The sequence below is a fragment of the Podarcis vaucheri genome (assembly GCF_965113315.1).
Source record: "Podarcis vaucheri genome assembly, chromosome: 9".
In the NCBI taxonomy this organism is placed as follows: Eukaryota; Metazoa; Chordata; class Lepidosauria; order Squamata; family Lacertidae; genus Podarcis; species Podarcis vaucheri.
In genome coordinates, this window is record NC_138767.1 from 48992617 (window position 1) to 49016117 (window position 23501).

Consider the following 23501-nt stretch of genomic DNA (forward strand, 5'->3'; position numbering starts at 1 on the left):
AAGATGGCTCCCCCCTACACACAGCAGATAATAACATTGCTTGGCTAAAATGAATGCCCTGCAGAAATTGATAAATGGCATTATATACGACATTTCAGTGTTTTCCCATTTGTGCACACACGAATTGTTGGAAACAGAAAGACAGCATGCATTGGATGTGACTGGCAATAAGTTGATTAATTAATTTATTTATATCCCCTTTTTTTCTCCAAGGAGTTCAAGGTGGCGTACATGGTTGTCCCACCAGTGGCAGTCCTTGGAATCTCAAATTTCAGCAGTGCCTTGTGGAATGCCCAAATTTGGTACCCCCCTGCCTCTCGCCTTCCATTCTAGATCATAGCTGTGGAACCCCTGAGGCTCCATGCCCAGTGTGACCAAACTGGTCGTGCTCCCCTAAAACCGCCTCTGCTCCCACTCTTCAACTGATCTCCACAACAACCCTGTGTAGTAGGTTAGGCTGAGAAGCAGTGGCTTGCCCAAGGGTACCCCTTGAGCTTAATGCTGAGTGGGGATTCGAACACTGGTCCCCCAGGTCCTACACCACACTGGCTCTCTTACTTATACACAATGATAAGGTATTATTACAAAGTTAGAGCCAATACTGAGAACACAAGAGCTAGAACAGGAAGACTTCGGGAAAATGCACACTTGCATATTAACATGGTACCTCTTTGAGAGCTGTAGTTGCCAGGCTACTGACATTGCTGTGTCGTGTGTGTAGTGCTCCACCATGCTTGGACTGCTCTCCAGCATCTTTTAGTAGCAGTATTCTTTCGTTAACAGCATCAGGATTTAATTTCCTCAGCCGTCGAGTAAAGCGGTTTCACATTATAGACAGAAAGAGGCTGCATATTTGGAATCTGCAGGCTTTGGAACGGACATGGAAATCCTTAAATGGCTTGCAGAAAATGACATCTCTGTTAAGGTAGGGGTAACCGAGTCATCCAGCTTTCTCAAGCCAGACCATTTTATTAAAAACATACTTATGTTCAAAGAGATCTAGAACAAATAGTCCTTCAATTTTATCACTTTTCTATATTTAGAAATGAGGAAGGGCTTAAAATATTGCTCTTGTTGTGGCTGGCTGGGAGAAAGGTCTCTCTCCCTTCCCCTTTGTTGTAGCTTTGGTAACCACAGACATCATTTTTTACTAATATTTTGTTTATGATGTAAAATGTGAGTGTAGCAAAATGCTTTTGTGTCACCTGTGTCTTAAATAGCTGAGACTTATATATTCCTACTCTTGAAGAGGTTTAACTTTTCTTTTTCTTAGAGTTGCTTTCAGTTTGTGGTGAATGTGCTTCTCTGTGACTGATTTAAATTACTGAGGAAGTCAGCTAGTTCTGGTTTGGATGCCTAATGTTGACTAGTGGTTCAAGTCTTTGCACAATTGATTTTAGAATACAGTGGTACCTCGGGTTAAGTACTTAATTCGTTCCGGAGGTCTGTTCTTAACCTGAAACTGTTCTTAACCTGAAGCACCACTTTAACTAATAGGGCCTCCTGCTGCTGCTGGAGCACGATTTCTGTTCTCATCCTGAAGCAAAATTCTTAACCCGAGGTACTATTTCTGGGTTAGTGGAGTCTGTAACCTGAAGTGTATGTAACCTGAAGCGTATGTAACCCAAGGTACCACTGTATTACTGAGGTAGAAATTTAAAAAAAGTAAAATCTACATTGCAAGAATTTTTGGAATATGTGAGTTTTCCATGCAGAGCCTTCTGGCTTCTGAGGATCAGAAACTACATCATAATGGTGAATAGACAACTTGAGGAAAACTGCAATTGCTTGGTCCTCTTTGAAGCAATGTGGGTATGTCTGAAATCAGCTGAATAAGGCTGGTAGTGACAACAAAGTGGAATGGTAGAGGATCCCATTAGGTTTTCTAAGGAAGAGCAGTTTGCATGTAGGATGTTAGTAATGAGTTTTCATCCTATAGATAGGGATTCTAATAAAGCGGCTGAAAGAAGATAGGGATTTACATAAAATTTGTGTATGCTAAATGCAAATTCAGAAATAATTACTCTTATTTAAATAGAAATAAGATACATCTCTTCATTGTGGCAGAAAACTATGACCTTTACCTGCTGAGTCTGCTGTGCATGTGCTAACTCATGGGTAGGCAAACTAAGGCCCGGGGTCCGGATCCAGCCCAATCACCTTCTAAATCCGGCCTGCAGGCGGTCCGGGAATCAGCGTGTTTTTATATGAGTAGAATGTGTCCTTTTATTTAAAATGCATCTCTGGGTTATTTTTGGGGCCTGCCTGGTGTTTTTACATGAGTAGAAGGTGTGCTTTTATTTAAAATGCATCTCTGGGTTATTTGTGGGGAATAGGAATTTGTTCATCCCCCCCAACAATAAATATAGTCTGGCCCCCCACAAGGTCTCAGGGACAGTGGACCGGCCCCCTGCTGAAAAAGTTTGCTGACCCCTGAATCATGGGCAGTTTCAAGGGTTTATCTTTAAACTGGATCCGAATGGGGAGGTCCTTCAAATAGAGGACTGTCCTCTGTAAAGTAGGACCACCCTATCTATAGGTGGAAACTGGGCTTAGATGCATAGTTGGGCATTTACTGGACTGTGTATATAGGGATAAAATTATTAATGAATGCGCTTCCTTGTGTGAATGTGTCGTTTTCCTGTCCACCTGTTTTGTCAGCATCATGCTCTAACCAACTGAGCTAACCAAAACTCTCATTTTTCTAAAGAAAGATCAGATAGATACTATGATCAAATAAATGCAGTGCAGTCCAAGTTTTTTGCAGTTCTCCATAGTGAGGGGGACCTCACTGGCCTCAGATTCCCAACACGTGTGTTTTTTAGAATCCACCCTATTCCTGTTACTGTAATTTGTTTTTAATACTGCATTTTAAATAGTTGTTACCCGCCTGCTGGTAAAAGACGGGTAATAAATTTAATAATAATACCAAAGAATAACACCTGCGCAAGTCCTAGATGCGCCTTCCTGCAAAGTGGCATTTTGGAGTGATGAAACTTGACTAGCCAGGTTCTGACAGCCTGAAATGTTCCATTATCAAGAAAGAAGCCGCTTCACTGGCTCAGTGATTATTGATCTGCCCAAAGCGAGGGTGCAGTGCCTCTCCATCTTGGCATCCCTGCTGGGTAACAGGCAAGTGAGCGGCTGCTGCTGTATACTCATCCATCCTGCACTTTCAGCATAATTTATTCATATCATCTTGGGATTTCCTTCAGGCTTTTCATTAAAAAAAAAATTATTTCCCCTAGTCAATCTTTTCTTCCTCAGGTGGCCAGGGCAGAGGAGTTATTTCATGCATTTAAATCCAGTTTTCTAAACAATTTCTATTTGTCCAAATTGAATAAACACACTTCAGTAGACTCTTACCCCATGTACATTTAGTTCAGGCAGATGGAAAATGTCAGTACAGAAGGAAAACCATCTCTCTCTCTCTCCATCTCCCTCCCACTACTTCATTTGAAGCAGCCCAGACTCAGCAGCTTGTTTTCAGCATTTAGTATCTTAAGAACCTAGACCATCAGTTAGCAGTGAGCAGTGCTATTTTTCTAGAAAAAGAGGTACCAGAACTCACCACGAACGCTTCCCTTGCTCTCTTATAATGGCAGTGGTGTCTACCTGAGAGGTGCTGGAAACGAGTTCCTGTGAGTTCCTCCTGGAAAAAAAGCTCTAGGTGTGAGGTGGGGAAAGAGCTGGGTACAAATATATACGTAGTTATCACAGTCTTAATTTTAATGATGTAATCAGAAAATTAGACCAAATGTGCAAGTTTCAACAGAACTGTAATATGTATTGGAATTAATGAGTGAAGTTTGTATGAGAGCTGGCCTTTGCAGATTGCACCTATGCACAGTCTCCATTCACCTGTCCCAAAGACCAATTAAAGAATCTGAGCTTATTTAATCACAAGGATATTTGCGTGGTTTTATTCAAGATTCTGTCTTCTTGCTTTACAGCTATGTTTTTCCTAGTTCTTCAGACTGTTCTACATCAAAGTGCCGAATAAAACATCACTTAAATTATTCTGTTTCTCTGTTTTCCAGGCAAAAATGGCACAGGTTAAGCAAGTGGGCTTATTAGCTGCTGGGTGTCAGCCCTGGAATAAAGACGTCTGTGCTGCGAGCGGAGATAGATTTGCCTATTGTGCAACTCTTGCTATTTATATATATCAGGTGAGATGGATTTTTAGATTTCTCTGTGAATATTTTTCTTTCCTGCTACACAGTAATGTTTCTTAGCAAGTGTTGCCGCAGGATTAAACAGATCTGTATTTATTTATTTTTAAACAAAATCTAACTACATATAAAGTTCCTTTTTAGGGAAATTTTAATTTTTTATTCTGTTAGCGGTTCATTAGTTCAGGACCAGAGTAACCAAGCTGGAGTGACTTGGGAGTCTGCGGTACAGATACTGCATACTGCTCTCTGTCAGAATTGTTATATATTTCAAAAGCTGTAACTTAGGCCAAAAAGTCATGTGTCTCGATGTAGCAAAGGGGTTGCATGTAAAACAGCAGCCCCAGATACAGATGTCCATTTATGTCTGCTTCAACAAATAAATCTGACAAGTTTCACTGAGAGCCTATGTGAACATTGCAATTACGGTACACACAGGGGTGGATTTCGGTAATCTTTTTTAATATGGTGCCCTGTACAATTTCAAAATTTGGCATCGCCAAATGGATGGTTTCAGTTATGGATCTTCTAAATTTTGTGCCCCCTCAGCTCAGTGCTATGTGCGGGGGAACCGAGTGCTAGGTACACATCTCTAATCAGATGTGCATCCACAACCGCTCCAGGCATGATTCCCAATCCCATTTCGTCCTCTTGAATTTCATTAATTTCCCCAGCCTGCCTTAGGACTCCCAAATTGTTCTTTAAACTCTCACGTTTTTGGTTTTTTTTTTAAAAAAGGTAGGCACAAGAGCTGTTTAGGGAAAACTGTGACCTCTATGCATCAGGTTCCCATCTTGGATTTCCCTTCAAGCTGTTGCCTTCTCTTGCTGTCAAAACTGCAAAACATTGCATATGCCCACCAGATGTGTGTACATGTGCCCCCTTCTTAATCCAGGCTCATAGCTTTAAGAGCTTCATTCTTTTTTTGGAAACATTTCTTCAGGAACCTAATATTTCTGTAGACATACTGGTAGTTTTATAATATATCCTCATGTGTGCGTGCTGTTTAAAGGCAGAAACCTGGGGGTGTATCTAGTGCTAGTCTTGCTCCTCATACCCATTGCTGTTAACGGATGTAACTAACTTATGTCCATTAATTTCAGTGGATCTACAGTGGTGCCTCGCAGGATGAAATTAATTCGTTCCGCGAGTTTTTTCGTCTAGCGAATTTTTCGTCTTGCGAAGCACGAAATCCCATAGGAATGCATTGAAATTCAATTAATGCGTTCCTATGGTCAAAAAAAGTCCAAACAAAGCCAAATTTGGTACAACAAGAGTTTATTAAGTGCTCTTTAAAGTCACACATACTGTAAAGAGCATTTCAAAAACTGAAGGAACAATAAATTAAGTTTCTAAACATGACAGAAAAACATTTAAAAATCAACAAAGTGTACAGTACATTTTCTAAGACTCTGGGGGACCACTCGAAGAAGGTTCCTCTTCCACTCTTTGCTTCTTGCTGAAGAACCCCCTCCCCAACTGTTCCCCCAGCCACCCACCACACAGAAATTCAAATCCAGTTTTTTTTAAAAAAAACAGCAGAGTGGCCCAATGGTCACAGAAAATCATAAAAATGCAGAAAAACACACACACAAGCTTCCCGATTCTTGCAAACCCCTCCCCAACACCAAGTCCTTGAATTCCAAACACCCCAACCCAAAATCCAAAACCCCCCCAAAAAGTTTTAAAAGTTTAACTTACCAAATGGCTGCAAAAGAAGTTTTGGAAAAGCTTCAAAAATCACCAAAGACTTCAAAAACTTCAAAAAAGGCTACCACACCGCATTCTATGAGTTGCTCCTCGAAGTCAAGTCGCAACTGTATTAATGGTGTTAAGAAAAAGGAAACAAACTTGCAAGACGTTTTCGTTTTTCGCCTTGCGAAGCAAGCCCATAGGGAAATTCGTCTTGCGAAGCAGCTCAAAAAACGCAAAACCCTTTCGTCTAGTGAGTTTTTCGTCTTGCGAGGCATTCGTCTTGTGGGGCACCACTGTATTCTGAGTAGAACTTAGTTGGCTACAACTCTTGGAACTTAAGGTAAGCCAACTTAAGGAAGCCAATGAAAGGAAAGTTTCCCATTCCCCACTCTCCCTTGCAGCTCCTGTGCCCCCTGAAACAACTGTCTTGAGGGTTTGTGGGCCCTTTTAGACTCTTCTGGAATGGCGCTGCTGGGGCAAGGGAATATTGCCCAAACCTGGGTATATCTCTGCCTGGTTTGTGGTGATTTCCCCCCCCTCCACTAGCCACCTTTACATCTCCTGTGGTGTTAAAGGTCTCTCTCTCTCCCAACCCCTCCTTATATCCTCCTGAATAAGCTTGTGGGATGCAACCTAGTGGCTCTTAAGCTTCTGTCATACTTAAAATGCATGTGTAATTAGTTTTCAATGTTTCTCAAAGTAGCAAGATGCACATACTTTGTATTTACATTTAATTTTAAATCTGTGTAACCTTTTAGCTCGATCATCGGTACAATGAGTTCAAACTGTGGGCAATTATGTCTGAACACAAGAAGACCATCACAGCCGTTTCCTGGTGTCCCCATAACCACGACCTGTTTGCAAGTGCAAGCGCAGATAATTTAGTAATAATTTGGAATGTGGCTGAACAAAAAGTTACTGCAAAACTTGATGGCACAAAAGGTAAGCGAGAAATTTGAGTCTAATGACATTTATTAATAGCAAAATGAAGCCACCAAAGGCTGAATCCAGAAGTGCTGTTCTGTCAGTGGAAGACAGCCAAGGCTCCCACAAGCAGAAGAATGTGTGTGTGTGTGTGTGTGTGCGCGCGCGCTTTTTACTTATTTTCCACTTTAGTTCCCTACACATGCAATCTATGAAGTTTGGGGGTGGGGTGCATCTGGAATAGAATGGGAGGTGGTGCAGGGGAGGGGAGAAGGAATTGGTGAACATCACCTTGCCCCTCTTGACATGCACACCATTTCAGTTCACAGGAGCCTAAACGTGGTCATGATAGTGGTCATGACACAAAAACCAAATACATTCAGTTTCCCAGACAACAGCTTGAAACTACAAACCTCTGTTCTGTTATCCTACTATAGAAAAGAGGGAGATTGCTGCGGTGAAAACAGTTGGCTCTGCTTGACCATTACTATGAATTAGAGTAGAAAAGGCGGCAGTTAAGGTATTTTAATTTGGATTATGTGTATGTATATTCAAGGATAGACCCTTAGCCAATTCCGCCGTTAATGCTTTGCCAGCAGTCTGCTTCAGGATGTTTCCTATGGAGGGAACAGATTACATTTGAATGGAAATTCCCTGTGTTTTGTTCAGGAAGGATCCATAACCAAATAGCAGCTCTTCCTTTAAAAGAAAAATAAAAACCATGTGACCTTTCCATTCCAGTGTAATAACTTCCTTATGTGTTTCTCCAGAGAAATTCTTCCTTTGAAGAGGAAAAAAATACATTAGAACCAGCACACATTCTCTTTGTGTTTTTAATCTCAAGGCTGAAATGTGTTCATAGAGTGAATATTCAGACTGAGAGATGAATGTTATTTGAGTTGCCTGTTTGTTTAAATTCTGTATCACACTATTGGAGATGTGGCACCAAATATTTTTTAGATTCTTAGATTTGTTTTTGTTTTTCAGGAATTCCTGCATCTCTTAGTTGGTGTTGGAATGCAGGTGATGCAGTTGCTTTTGTCTCCCATAGAGGACCCTTGTATATTTGGACAATTTCAGGACCGGACAGTGGTGTAACAGTACATAAAGATGCTCACAGTTTTTTGTCAGACATTTGCCTGTTTAGATGGCATCCTAAGAAAAAAGGGAAAGTAGTATTTGGACACACTGATGGAAGTCTTTCTATTTTTCAGCCAGGTAAGAGTCTATTTTATAACATATGCATGTTTTGATGCATGGTGAAGAAAACCATTCTTTTGAGAAAACTGGACACTTGTTTTTCACAGATTCACTCTCTCTCCAACCCCCCCCCATTGCATTAATAATGGAAGGGAGTGGAAATCTCAGCACAAGATTGATTTTAGATTAACAAGGCAACATAATTTATTACTACATAATAAGCACATTCTTGGAATACAGTGGCCTTGTTTGCAAATTGCAGTAAGCCAAGCTGTGTCTTCCTGGGACCATGCAAAGTGGAGAGGAACTCGCACTCATTTTGCTGCTACCAGGTCCTTTTAGTCTTGGCTACAGATCATGGTTAAGGAAGGGAGAGCTTAAACTGCAGCTTTGTGCTCAGATGATACACAATCCCTGTGCTAAAAGGACCAGGGAAGAGGGAAGTAGGTGTGAGCATCAGTTCATAAGCCAGCATGTTTGCCGGGTACCAATATGCCAAAGTTAGGTTCACCATGCAAACAAGGTCTGTAAATATTTGTTAACAACAGGCTAATAAAATAAAAAGTATATATTTATCATACATAGATGGGAATGACTAAGAATTCTGACCATAGGAGCTAACCCCTAGGGGCTGAGGGGTCTTTGCCCCCCCCAATAAAATATTTGAAGGGGCTGACCCCCCCAACTTGATAGGTATTGCCATTCAAATGGTGTTCATGCACCACATCATGTGATTTATTATGCAGGGCAGGACTTACCTGGGCCCCCTAATATTTTATTCAAGTTGGTACCCCTGATTCTGACATCCACTTTATACCAGTTGCTTGATACATTAGCTTCCCATGTGGAAGAAAAGGTAGATACGGCACATCATGAGGTTATAAACTGGCAGTCAGTAAGCATGGCATATTATAACTTCTCAAAACAGAGATGTTTCTGGAGAGCGGCAGTCAGAACAAAAAGACTGATTGTCAGTGCTTTGGATATATCTTTATATAGCTACAAGTGTAGGCATGTGGCTTCTACAGGTTTGCTTAGATGAATGAAGCCAGTCTCTGCAAGACCATATTCATTTTCATATTGCTATAGCAACTGCTGCAGTTCTGTGTCAGTTCTCATTTTCAGAAGGAGGGATCCTTTTGATTTGTTTTTCATTCTGTTCAGTGTTGGCAGTTTAGAACCAAGCTTGTCAGAGTAGAAATTCAATCTGCACTTGGACGCGTCACAGTGAAGAGAGCTATCACGAGCCATTTTGTTCAGATTTCTTATTTTTAGCCATTTGCCCCACCTTAGACCAATTTAGAAAAAGACACATGGTAAAATGAATTCATTAATGAGTTAATTTCTGCGGAGAAGGTTCTGGATGCAACAATTTTCTTTTCAGTTGCAGGTTTAAAAATACAGGCGCACAGTCATATCTTACTTTCTCACCTCCGTGTACTAGAATTGTTGAGCCTTTGCTAAAATTGGATGAACCAATCAGTTCTGTTCAGTATAAATTTGGAACATTTGTATGTTAGAATGCCTCTGTGTAATCTGCATCCTACAGGGAAGCAGAAGCATGCAGTTTCCTTTTTCTTCTTTATGATGGAATCAAAGACTGCTGGTGTATTTTTTATGCCAAAGATATGCATGGGCTCAACTTATACACACACACTAGCTCTGAGGAAAAACGGATGCTTACTATAACTAAAAGATTAAAAACATGTTAAAGAGATGACCCTTAGTTTCTGATTTGTTAGAATTCATCCAGGCATTGCTCGTAATACAGTGGTACTTCTGGATGTGAACAGGATCCGTTCTGGAGCCCCGTTTGCATCCTGAAGCAAACGCAACCCGCGTCTGCATGTGCACGGGTCACGATTCGCTGCTTTTGCGCATGCGCGTGACGTCGTTTTGAGCATCTGCGCGAGTGGCGAAACCTGGAAGTAACGCACTCCATTACTTCTGGGTTGTTGCGGAGCTACTTCAACCTGAGGTATGACTGTATGGGTATCATACCACATTTGGGGTTCTCTTCCTAAGATCCTTCAGTTACTCCCAATCCAGAGCTCTGGATGAATCTCAAGATGTACATGAAATACTTTAAGCAGGCTGCCTTGTTCACTTTCTTGCTTCATGAACATGACAGGATAGACATGAAAGTGTCTGTTGCTTCCATTGAAATGAATGGGGCATTTAGAGGCTGGGGGATGCTATCTGTGCATTAAAGTTTGTACACTTGCTTTGTTTTGCAAGGATGCCTGTCTCTATAATGAAAGCTTTGAGAAGTTCAGGCAAGTGCATGCCGTTCACAAGAAGCTGCTGCAGAATTGCATCTCTTGATACTGCAGTTGAATTTGAACCCTCAGTCTTTAACAAGACATTAGTAGGAAATTACAGTGAATGGTCTTCTTTCTTACAAAGTGCTGTTTTGCCCTCCAGAAAAGCACTGAACACCTTCCGTGCTGTAATTTAAGGCTGAGTCATTATTGAGTAACTAGCACGATGCAACAATGGCTTTTAATTGTTAGCATTTAGCGTTTTACCCAGTGCATTCACTTTATTTTAAACTAATTAGCTCTCTCTAGCTACTAGTAACACAGTGGAGGCACACAACAAAAAAGAGTGCAGATATGTGAAAGTTTAACTTAACGATTGGTATTCATTCAAATGTAAAAATAAATAATTCTGCAGAAGTCATTCTGGTTTCCTGATCCCGTGCATGTGTGCTTGCCAATAAGTCCCACTGCATCTAGTAGAGCATGCCCCATTCTAAGGATCTCTGCCAGCAGTAGTTAGTATAATCCCTCCAAATAGGGCGTTTCAGAAGTGGAACTCTGCTAAGCATATATCCACTGGAGTCTAAGCTAGCCCAGCAAGCCTCAAGTTGCAGTGGGAGGCTTGAGTCTTCCCTGGAATTGGCATAACAATAATAAAAAAAACAACCCACTGCTTTCTCAACCAATATGTGCAACAGGGCTGTGGATTCTGGCAGCAACTCTGCAGCTCCCTTGCTATCCAGCTGGGGTTATGGTTGTACCCTAAGCCTATAAGAAACAATTCTATTCAAAGCTGCCCAAAGGCCAAAACCAGAAAAGGTAAACGCCACAATGAAGAGTTCTAATCAGGGAGAAGTGCAGTCTCCCCAAAGATTAAGCAGAATTGTTACAAAAGGTATGTGGAAAATTTAGGATAGAAAAAACCCAACCCCCGTGTAAAATCAGTTCAAGCAGCAAAAATGAAATCTAAAAACAAAGTTTTGCTTACCAGAAGAGGTAAGTCACTACAGAAAATGGCATTGGGGTGAAACTGCTTGCTAAGATGGAGAATAGTGAAGAAACATGGAATAACATGAATAGCTTTTCAACTCCCCAACATTCCAACCCCCTTTACTACTTGCTGATTGGTTCTACTCTTCTCCATCTCATTTGTTTAGAACAGAATTTTATTTATAAACTGGTAAATGGTAGGTCAGGAGTCATACCACTTGAGTGCCCATGATGAAGCTTTCCTTTTTCTTGCGGCACCTGATGTGATCCTCGGGTCTTATCAGATGCATTCTGGGCCAGAGCCATAGGAAATATCCAAACTTTTGACCTGGTCACCTTGGCAAAAATGTGTCTGTCTTTCCCCTCCTTTATCTATCCTGTCTCTTAATTCAGAATCCAGAGGTTCAGGCTAAGAAAAATCTCTGCCACTAAGACCGACATTCGGGCTTAAGCCAGGAGCCAATTTAGTGACCAAGGTTTGTTCCATGGAACAATTGTTTGCATCATGGATTCAGCTTTTCTTTTATCCCAACCCCCCAAATCAGCTTTATTGGTAGAAAATCATCTTCACTTAACAAGAACAATAGAAGGTTCCTGAGAATTACACCGGCTTTGCCTTTCGTTGAGTAACCCGAAAACTCATATCTGCTGAGAAGAATGTAAAGAACCTCTAGTGTCACAGATTCACTCTAGAGCTCATTGACTCTGTTGGGAGCAATCATCACGGGTAGTTGCTGCATCCAGTAGCTTGGATCTGCATTTACTGAAAGTTTTCTACTTTCTGGGACTTTTGTTCAGTATCTGGAAAGCTAACTCTTAACCTGCTCTAAAAATTGATACGACTTTTACCTTTCAAGGTTCTAAGAGTCAGAAACATGTTCTAAGGCCAGAATCACTTGAAGGTACAGATGAGGAAGATCCCGTTACTGCCCTGGAGTGGGACCCTCTCTCGACAGATTATCTTCTTGTTGCAAATCTGCACAATGGAATTCGTCTAGTTGATTCAGAGTCTCTGTCCTGCATTACAGTCTTTAGTTTTCCTAGTGCAGCAGCATCTGTGCAGTGCTTAGCATGGGTTCCTAGTGCTCCTGGAATGTTTATCACTGGAGGTAAATAAATATTTTCACACATTGTTTTATGAAATCGTAAGATATGTAATGCACAGGCACAATCCAGAGCCATGAATGCCAGTTGGTTATTTCCAGTTTACTTCAGTAGAATGTGATTTAAATTGTGAGTTAGCTAAAGGTGAGGACAGAACATTTGAAGAGTGATAGAAATGGCAGCCAGCAGCATCTCTGCCCTGAAAACATATGTAACTATCTCTGTCTTGGAAGCAAATTATGGAAAGGGGAAAAGAAGGTTCTGTGGGGGTTTGATCTAGTTTGGGTTAAATTGGGTGGTGAGGGGAGAAAAGCTGGCTTTGGTAAAAACTATTCATAACAATGCCAGGACCACTTTCCTCTCCTATTCTCATCCTTGTTCATGGAACAGTTTTGTATCTGGTTTAGGAAAGTTAATTCTAAAAAGAAAAAGGTGAAGGGTGTGTATATGTGCATGTACATATGTACACTTATATCCATTGTGTGTATATATACCTCTTGAAAACTAGATAACTCACATGATAAATAAGAAGAGGGAACAGACTGAGGCCTAACACACTTTCTTAGCATGAAAGCATGCTCTGTTTGCTGGTGTGCATACTGTAACCCTAATTGGGAAACCAGGCTCACACACTGTGTGAAAATAGGTGGAGACCAATGCTATTTTTCGAGGAAAAGAGGTGCTAGAACTCGCCATGAATGCCTCTCTTGTTCTCTTATAATGGCAATAGCGTCCACCTGAAAGGTGCTGGAACTGAGTTCCAGTGAGTTCTGGCTGAAAAGCCCTGGTGAAGACAAACAACACTCATGAAACAGGCCATGGGCTCTGTTTGTCATATTCTGTTCATGACTTGTGTTATGTTTATCTTGTCTACCAAGAAATATGTATGCATAAATATGTACAAAATATATTGCAGTTGTTAAATTTTTGAGTCATTGGACTAGATGGATAGAACTTTTTGAATTGATAATCAGAAAAGAAATTGGATTTTTCTCTTAATACAGATTCTCAAGTTGGTGTGTTGCGTGTCTGGAATGTGTCACGTACAACACCAATAGATAATTTTAAACTGAAGAAAACAGGTTTCCATGGTTTACATGTTCTTAGTTCTCCCCCAAAGAAAAAATGTAAGTATCTTTTTTTAAAAAAAAGTAAGAAAAAATGTGCCTTTTCCTTTCCCTAACTTTCCCTTTTCTGTTTGCACTTGTAAACTCTTTGCTGTTCAACACAATATAGCATAACTATAAGCCACAGTGAATGGCTTGTCAGGATTGAGCAGCCTGCTACTTTGTGCTGCCCTGTTGCGCCTGCTTTGCTTCTTCTCTGGTACCAGCAGGAACAACAGGCCGTGAAGTGTTGACTTTTGGTTACTTCTGAATACAGGGTTATGGGTTGTTTCTTCCAAATAATTCACTGTCATGGAGCAAGTACAGACTGCCTAATCTTGGTAAACCATAGTTTATTGTTATGTGTGAACTGGGCTGCTATAGGATGCATAGTCTTCCAAAACACCATTTAAAACACACACGCACAATAGGAATTCCTCTTTAAAGATTATTGGAATACTTTAGAGAGTCTCATTTTATAATTCAAAATGCATGTCAGTAAAAATATTTGAAAGCATGCTAGTTAATATGCCTTACAATGTGTAGAAAGCTCACTGATCCCTGAGTGCTCCATTTTGTCCTCCTGTTTTTCTCCCTTTCGCCCCCTCACCAACCTGCAATCCATTCTGTTTACCATCTTTTCTTTGTCTTAAGTCCTGTAACACCCTTCGCCAAAGGCAGTAATGTGATGAGTCTTCTGGCTGTTTAAGGGAGGGGTGCCATTTGAGAGAATCATACCAGGAGTTCCTTTCCTACCTGGGTCTCCTTTACCTGTGCAAAAACAGCATCCCAATGTGTTTCTACCAGGCTAAAAAGGTTTGGGAGTGGCATTGATACGTCTCTTTTTTGAATTTGCAAGAAGAGTATTGGGTCAGCTGAGAGTGAAACTAAAGGTGATATTATATGAATACAACTACAGTATTTTTTTACTGTACGTTTTTTGTACACAACATTTTTACTGTACATTTTTGCAGCACATTTTTTGTTACATAAATCGCAGCTGAAGGGAAACCTGAGCAGCTTTGGAACCATGGGGAGTTAAACTTTTTATCTCCTGACAAAATCATCCCTCAGAAGCTGCTGTTTTCATTTCAAGAGGAGTCACTTTCATGTGCTCCAAAGTGGTATATTCCAAGGGAATATGTGTATTTGTATTGAATTCTACTTCTCTCTGTTGCTGACATCTTCAAACCTGCTAATGTGCCTTCCTCTCCTAATTATTCCCACTGGCCCAATCTTGCATCATTTCACATCTCCTTTGTATTGTCAACATTGGAAACAAAAGCTGATTGCATAACAAAGTCATAGTATCTGAGTCAATGTATTAAATGTGTACTTCTTACCTGCTAATGTGTTTGATTAGTACTAAATTTTCTGTTTTTCTTATAATGGTCTGGTGGTACATATAGGCATATATTCTGATTTTAAGATAATACAAATGCTTATTGTTGAAACTAACTGGATAGCTGGTGTAGAGTAGTGGGCTATGAGCAGAAACTATGACTGAAGTGCTTGCCGATCGGAAGGTTAGCAGTTCAAATCCACACAATGGGGTGAGCTCCCATTGCTGTATCCCAGCACCTGACAACCAGCAGTTCAAAAGCATAACAACACAAGTAGATAAGTAGGTACCACTGTGGCGAGAAGGTAAACAGCACTTCCATGCACTCTTGCACTCAACATGGTGTCCGTTGCACCAGAAGCAGTTTAGTCATGCTGGCCACATAACCTGGAAAGCTGTCTGCAAACAAACGCCAGCTCCCTCGGCCTGAAGCAGGATGAGTGCCACATCCCATAGTCAAATTTGACTGAACATAACTGTCCAGGGGGTCCTTTACCTTTTATGAAAAATGTTCTGACTACTTAGAGAAAATGCTATAATTACTGTAATTATTATTATTAATTAAATTTCTATACCACCCTTCATCTGAGGATCACAGTGATTTTTATAAACAAACAAAAAAAAATACAAAACATAGTAACAAACAAAAACAAGATCCCCCAATGGTTTAAAAGGTCATAGATCGTTTAATTAGCTAGAGGCCTGGGAGAAGAGGATTGTTTTCGCATGGTGCTTAAAGACATGTAGCAAAGGTGGCGGGCGAGCCTTCCCAGGGAGAACATTCCACAAGTGGGGAGCCACCACAGAAAAGGTCCATACTCATGTTGCCACCCTCTGGTCCTCAGATGATGATTGAAGGGTCCAGGTTGGTTCATGGGGAGAGGTGGTCCTTGAGGCACTGCAAGTCTTTCTATTAAAATATAATTAGTATTATGATGCTATGTGAATTATCAGTTCCGCTTTCTGTGACTGAAATTAATACTAGTAGTAAAAAAGAACTTCTCATCAGCTGATTTTATAAATTTATTGTACTAAATCTCTCTGTGCCATATGCTTCAGTAAGATAACACTTGTTTCTGAAGGAGACAGCTGGACTGAGAAACTTAAACATTTAAGGAAAAGAAAGTTTATGGCTTCAAAGTACTGGAGAGTAAATTAGGAAATTCTCATACATAAGAAGTTCTCAGATGTAAGAAATAAATCAGATAGGGCTTAATTGCCGCAATTCCCCAAGAAATGTAGTTCCCAGTAGCAAGTGGACAATACTTTGTTTTAAATGTAGCAGAACATAAAACTTATGCTAATACGTTTTATCTTTTTAATTCAGCATTTTCTTCACAGTCTCCTACCAAAAACCACCACATGTCATCTACAAGTGAGGCTGTTCCACCTCCAACTCTAACACAAAACCAAGCATTTTCTCTCCCTCCCGGGCATGCTGTCTGCTGCTTTATGGATGGTGGAGTGGGACTTTATGACATGGGAGCCAAGAAATGGGATTTTCTTAGAGATCTGGTATGTTTGCTCTTCTTTCCAGTCTTTGAACTCGGGGTCGCTTAAGGTGTTTAAAATCTTCTTCAAGAGATGTGCCCTAACTGTTCCTGGGGATGCTTTCACATGGAGAATATTGTATGTCATTGGGGCTGTCTGTGGATACAGATGTTTCTCCCAGCTGCAATTTCCAACTCAAGCTTTTCTACCAGCAAAAATCATGAGTATCTGAAGCATTCCCAAGGGGATATTGCTATGTCCATGTGTTCATTCCTCTATCTGCACTTACCCTGGTGACAGAGGAATACCTTGCGGAGAATACTTTTTGAACATGTGAAGTAGCCCAAATAGAAATAACTAGTTTGTGTGCTAATAATTAGGCCCTTTGCTTCCTTCTTCTTTGAAGGGACTTGGAAAACTACAGTAGAAGTGTCATCCAGAAGTGGCAGGCTAATGGGGGGAGGAGGCAGCAGGAAGGTCAGCGTGATTTAAACGCTCTGGCAGGAGTGCTAGATTAGCTCTGATGGTGTGTTTGCACTGCACCAACCTTCCCACTGCTTCACCCTTTTCCCTCCCGGTAAGCAGCAGTGACCAGCCTGCCAGAAAGCTAGTGTAGCTTCTGCACCCAACCTGGCAAGCCTCTTCTGGTGTCAAGCCTCTTCTCTTGTAACGGGGCTTTCTTTTGTTGCTCTAGGGTCATGTCGAAACCATCTTCGATTGTAAATTCAAGCCTGACAACCCTGACCTTCTGGCTACCGCATCCTTTGACGGAACAATAAAAGTGTGGGATATAAATACTTTAACTGCTGTCTACACTTCTCCTGGTAATGAGGGAGTCATATACTCCCTTTCCTGGGCTCCAGGTGAGAATGTTTTAACTTAGAAATAACTAAAGTTTCATATAGAAAAGAGAATGCTTCTTAGCTAAGATTGGTGGGTATCCAGAGTTATGTATATTTGGTAACCTCATGCAAAAAAAGAAAAAAGCACAGCTCAGAGTGAAATAACTGCAAGGGCTCTTGCATATACAGAATGGGGCTTTCCCACTACAGCTTCCTATGAGGAGCCCCCCTCAAATGACCTCTGAAGTAGTGTGAGTCTTGCAACTGGGTTGGGGGCAGGAATATAGTACCTGGCACAAACCTCAGCTTTGTTTTTATGGTTTGGGGGAGTTTTTAAAAAGCAGATTTATCAACTTTGTAATTTCAAAACTGCTTTTAGAGGTGTGTCAGCAGTGCCTGGTGAAATCTAAGAAGCTCAGAGGGGTACTGAATAAGATTTTCTTATTAAGAAAGAAGGCTTTAATCTCCCACTACATTTCTTTTCTGTGTCTGATAGAGTCATATTGAAAATGCACAATAGCAAATCATTTAGATGACAGTGTGATTTTTAAATAAGCAAAATTATGTAGATGTTCTTAATTTGTACATTTCATTTCGGTTGGAGAATTCAGTTCAGGCTAGTGCAAAATTTTGGTTACTTTGTAGAACTTAGATTTTTCTTTTAGGTGCAAAGTGTACATGGTGCTATATATGAGTGAAGAGAAAAAAAATCAAATTGCAGCACTATTTTGTGCAGAAAGAGAAAATTGGTCAGAAATGGGCTTAGTCGGGGCAGCTTGTAAAGGAAAGGATCAAAAGAGCAAGTCATGCCAATTGTAAACACTGTGAACTGGTTAAGTCATGGCAAATAGGAGGCAGCATGCCATCTCATTCTAAATGAAGAAACATACTAGGCATGTTCCATGAAGGGTAAAGAAGCTAAGGAATCTTTAGATGCATGTGAGGAAAAAGAAAACTGGAAGGGGAAAAAACCTGACTGTTTGAGAAAATAATAGTGAATGAGCAAAATGGTTTGTGATTCTTTGGTAACATCAGAGGTAGAGCTGAAAGTGAGTATTAGGTAAACAGAACAGTGAAAATAAGCAGAACTTTGAGGACGTTTTTATGGGAGAATATGAAAACAGGTGTTTAGAAGAGTCAGAGAGAAGGGAAGTTCAGGGAAGTTCTTTCATTATATCGCTTGTTCTGAGCCCTTAATAGGTAATAGGTAAGGTAGGATAAATAAGAATATAGTTATATCTATCCAATGGACTCTTTACTAAAGGAGACTTGAACTGCATAGCTGGTGGAACTTCCAGAAATGGTGGCTTCATCTGGGACGTCCCAAGGGGCAAAATGATAACCCGCTTTAATGAGGTAATGTGAGTTTGGTTTTAAGTTCTTAAAAGATAAACGATGTTTCTATGTGCTCTGGCACTCCTCACAGTGTTCTTTTGCTGCAGAAGTGGTTTAGTCATGCTGGCCACATGACCCGGAAAGCTGTCTGTGGACAAATGCCAGCTCCCTCGGCCTGAAAGCAAGATGAGCTCCGCAACCCTATGGTCGCCTTTGATTGGACTTAACCGTCCAGGGGTCCTTTACCTTTACCTTTACCTTATAGCTCCCACTAATGCTTGCTTAAGGAAATGTTCAGTTAGTATGTGTACCCGTAGCCTGATCCTAAGAGCTATTAAACTTTAGCTGCAAAACTATAACAAAATTCTAGGCCAAAAGTGAAACTTTTGTGACTTATTTAGTCAATGGTGAAAAATACCCCTCCTCCAGCAATTTGGTGGGGAACACTTTAGAATAAAAGTGTCCACTTACCATTTTAAAAAAAATAAATAGAGCCAAACAATCTTAGGGAATGAACAGACAGTAGTAAAAGTCACAGTGGGGAAGGTTTGCCGGTTTCCCATCATGCACACCTTCCCCTGGGGACATTTCAGTCATCCTAAAAATGCTACTTTTTAGATAAGAATATTGTGTTTTCTGTGTATCCTCAGTTAAAAATTGAAGTGTTGCAGATTCAAGCGGTGGTGGTCTTTTGGAGTCTTACTTAAACATTTCAATAAGGAGTGAGATCTATGCCTAAGGGCATATAGAAATAGTCTTGGAGCCAGACTAGATGTGACACTAATTGTATGAATACAGTTTTTTATGTAACTAGCAGTCATGAAATGGCTTGAGCAGCCTTGGATCTTAGGGGTTGAAGCGCTTATAACTGTGTTCCTGCCCTGGTGCCAGCAAAAATAATCTCTCACAAGCTGTTTTTTGTGTTTCAAGAGAACCTTCAATTGGCAGAAAGAGAAGTAGTTCAACTTCCCATCTCCCAAGACCTTTAAAACTCCTTCCTGGCTATTGTTTGCATAATGAAAACATGTGTTAATTGCATCCACACAATTCAAGTTGCATCTAGTTTCCTTATTGCCTGGAATTCAGAAAAGCACTAGTATTATGATTGTGCATCTAAATGTTTACTCTTGAGTTACTATTTTAAAAGGTGGCATTTTAGAGTTTGCAAACTGTTGTTTAAAATCTTTGAAGTTCAAAAGATACTCTTAACATGCTGTTGGGGAACTGATTAAGGTTGCATCTATTCATCTTCATTTGGCTATAACTCTCCAGTCTTCACCTCAGTTCTTAAGACAGAAATTACTAGAATCCATTAGCTTTCTGTTTCATCCTCTTTCTTATCATGAAGAATGCAAAAATATTACCCCAAAGAGGTCACACCCTGTCATTACAAAATGCCTCATGTGAGCGGGGGTTATGTTTGCTTAAAGGCTGGTAGAAAATATTGATTACTCCTACTTGGAAAAGCGGGGGTGGGGAGCCATAAGAAAAGTATATAAATAAGAAAAAAAGGGGTGAATTATTTCTTATTGATAGGCATTTTGCATTTTTTGAAGCATGGAAAGAGTGGGATCTTCTGCATTGCATGGAGTTATAAAGATTCCAAAAGGATAGCAACCTGCAGTGGAGATGGATTCTGGTGAGTGCGATTTTGAAGACAACTCTATGAAAATTTATGTGACAAATAGCAAAGCATTATTTGATTTGACTACTACCTGGCAAATGTGAACTTGATCCTATCTACTGATATGGAGGTGCATGCTCCAGAAATCCTGTAGTGTGATTTCAGTCACTTGTCACTATTTTTAAACAAAAATGCTGATTATTTCCAATCTTAGCACTGTAGTTTGCCCGTGCTAAGTTTGCTTTGATTGCAGCTATAAGATCAGCCTTTGAATGTGGTTCAGAAGGCAGCAGACAGAGGCTTCTCTCCAGTCTTAGTGCTGTGGAATCACACCATTGTGGCAGCAGCAGAGACTTAACTCTGATCTTGTCACTTAGTCCCTAGATGGGAGATATCATATCTCTGCGGATGATGTCATATGATGTAAGGTAACTGACAGGAGGGCTTTGCTTGCCCAACATGGCCTTGCAGGCCAAAATTCAGAGACCTTACAGCCTAATTAGGCCTGTAGGCTGTAAGTTCTCCACTGATATATCACCACTGATATACATTGTGATGGTATTAATTGATTTGATTTTCTGGCAAAATGTAAATGGAGAGCAGGCATTGTCATAAAGTTGCATGTCCCAACAAAGGACAAATACGTGATTTTTTAAAAATGTGGTTATAATGTGGAACTTTTTATAAATTCATAGTTCCCTGATGAACAGCCATACAGACCTAAAACATAGAATCATAGAATCATAGAGTTGGAAGAGACCACAAGGGCCATCGAGTCCAACCCCCTGCCAAGCAGGAAACACCATCAGAGCACTCCTGACATATGGTTGTCAAGCCTCTGCTTAAAGACCTCCAAAGAAGGAGACTCCACCACACTCCTTGGCAGCAAATTCCACTGTCGAACAGCTCTTACATGTTGGATCACTGTGGAGGATTATTAAATTTATAAAATTTTAACTCAGCCTTTGGGTCAGCTTTTGGGCTAGCCCCATTTGTTCTGTGTAGTTGCTGCTGTGACTCCTTTTCTGTGCTTCCATTTTCCCCCAAAGTGCCATGACAAACAAATAAAACCATGTAAATACAAAATTATAAATCTCTGATTTCCATATTCAATTCATTCAGCATTATTCGGACCATTGATGGCAAAATTCTCCACAAGTACAAACATCCAGCTTCAGTTTTTGGCTGTGACTGGAGTCAGAACAACAAGTGAGTACTTTCATATAATTAACTTCATAGTCTTAAAGACTCAGAGAATTATAAATGTTAGAATAAGCTTGTTCCAAAATTAATGTAGCTAGAATAATGTAATGGTTTTACTGTGATGTAGCTCAGTAGGATCAAGTAAAAGGCAATATGGTCTGATCAGGTCAGCCTAGAGCTGAGAATTTATATCCTTGGAAGACTTGGCAGTGTCAAATTCCAGTTTCTGCCAGTTATTGTACTGTGCATGTGCTGTAAAGTAGTCATGCTGTCGCTCACTTTTTATGGGGCATCTACAAAAAACCAATAGCAACAATCTCCTCTCACAGTTTCCCTGTCCAGCTGTTTTGTGTCCTGTCCCATGCACCCTAGTTCCAAAAAAAGACTTTTTAAAAAGTCAGTAAAATTGTTGCACATTTTCCTTGGGTATTGATGGTCTATTGTGATGCTATTCTGACCAGCTATGACATCTCTACAGGCTGTAGCTGTTCCCTTGACTAGTCCACATATTTCCTTCTCTGGTCTGTGTCTTCTCGCTAGGAATCGGGTCCATCACTTCAACCTTCCCTTCCCAAATTGTGTTGTCTTTATATCCACTCCCAGTCCTAGCTGCAGTAAGGGGGCGGCACTTGATTTCTCTGGTTTTGTTGTTGTTGTTTAAAGAGATGCAACTAATTTGAAAACAGGATGACTGCTACCGTTAGATGTTTAAAATGAAAATGTAATAATGCAGGGCAAGTTTTCAAAACGTCTTGTTACCTTTATGTGTGAACAGTGAAATTCTTGTGCCTTCTGTAGCTGATGACTCTACTCCCTTTTGCAGAGATATGATAGCCACTGGATGTGAAGATAAAAATGTCCGTGTCTATTACCTAGCAACTAGCTCTGATCAGCCACTGAAAGTATTCAGTGGGCATACTGCCAAAGTGTTTCATGTAAGATGGTCTCCTCTGAGAGAAGGGATCCTCTGCAGCGGTTCAGATGATGGGTGAGCATATTTGGCTGAAATTGCGGTGGTGGGATTAGCAATGCAAAAAAATGGTTTTTGTCCATAACACAACTTTTCCCACTTGCACTCTAGCTGCCATCCAGCCTGTTTCATTGACCTTAGCTTACCGGTATACCAAAGTACAGAATGCACTCCACAATGCTGAGAGAGGGCACTCGAGAGCAACCGTGTCAAGACCCTGAGACCTCTCTGTGCCGCAGCATGACAATGACAAGGGTCGCCTGCACTACCTGCTGGAAACTCCCCCAGGGCATTCAGTAATCCATTGGATTCCATTAGCTTCCGAACACAGATCTTCTTAATCTGCCCACCACCCTGCAGAGTAGGACTGGAGCTGTAAATCCAAACTTCACAAGGAAATTATATGACCCTTACAAGAGGGTGACAGCCATCACCACTCATCTCCAGACCCCACTCCCTCCATCTGGAGCAGAAACCTAGTTGAGGCTGTGGCCTGCCATTTGTGTCGGACAACTTGAGACATCCCCATGGCCATCATGGAAACCCATGGAATCTCGAGTTTGAATGCTAGGGGCAGCCTCAGCATGGAGATTCAGTGGATATCGAAGTTCTCCTTCTGGACTCTGTTATGGCTGCAAAAAAGTTGGGGTGTACCTCTTAACGGTATGAAAATACCGGCTGGGGGAAAGCTGAGCATCACTGAGGTCACTGCAGTAATTAGGCAGCAGTCTAGATTATCTGTGAGCAACTAGAAGAAAAGTAGAGAAATCAAAGTGGCAAACTGCACTTGCTGGTTAAAATATATATCACTTTTTAAATGCATCACATGTTGCCCATAGTGCAGTTCTGCATGAACAATATTATAGTGGTGGCTTCTGATTGGTTGTGTTATGCATCCTTTGCTATAACAGTTCTGTATCTTTGTTCATCAGCCAAATTAGGCCTCTCCAGCAGTGCAATTATTTGTGTTTTCTAAAGTAAACAGTACCCCTCTCCTCACTGGTTTGGTTTCCTTTAAAATTGCTTAGTGCTCTGAAAATAATCACCATCCCAAGGCAGGCTGCAGAAGTCTTTGGCTCCAATTCCATACACACTTTATAGTGTTTAACTCCTGTTAATATAAGAGGGACTTATTTTTGAGTTGATGTGCATAAGCTTGCAGTGTACAAATGCTGGTACCCTGGTCAAAAAAAAAAAAAGGTAAAAAAAGAGAAAAAGGTGAAGACCTGAAGATGATGGGGA

The 23501-nt window shown here is 40.7% G+C and overlaps 1 protein-coding gene across 9 annotated transcripts in view; it reads left to right on the plus strand.

The window, feature by feature from the left end:
* The window catches only part of WDR17 (WD repeat domain 17), a 63112-nt gene that overhangs the window by 8251 nt on the left and 31360 nt on the right, over positions 1-23501 (plus strand). For 8 of the 9 annotated variants that reach the window (XR_014223228.1, XR_014223229.1, XM_082237179.1 and 5 more), the window contains exons 2-12: positions 4041-4169; positions 6626-6809; positions 7779-8009; positions 12100-12351; positions 13351-13473; positions 16122-16309; positions 16980-17148; positions 18392-18483; positions 20019-20101; positions 21209-21295; positions 22113-22277. Coding sequence is in view for 7 of the 9 variants with exons in the window: in XM_082237173.1 (XP_082093299.1) it covers positions 4041-4169; positions 6626-6809; positions 7779-8009; positions 12100-12351; positions 13351-13473; positions 16122-16309; positions 16980-17148; positions 18392-18483; positions 20019-20101; positions 21209-21295; positions 22113-22277 (1703 nt within the window). In the remaining 2 variants the exon portion in view is untranslated. Of the gene's footprint in view, positions 1-678; positions 926-4040; positions 4170-6625; positions 6810-7778; positions 8010-12099; positions 12352-13350; positions 13474-16121; positions 16310-16979; positions 17149-18391; positions 18484-20018; positions 20102-21208; positions 21296-22112; positions 22278-23501 lie in introns of those variants that run through there. The other variant, XM_082237175.1, reaches the window with a different exon arrangement.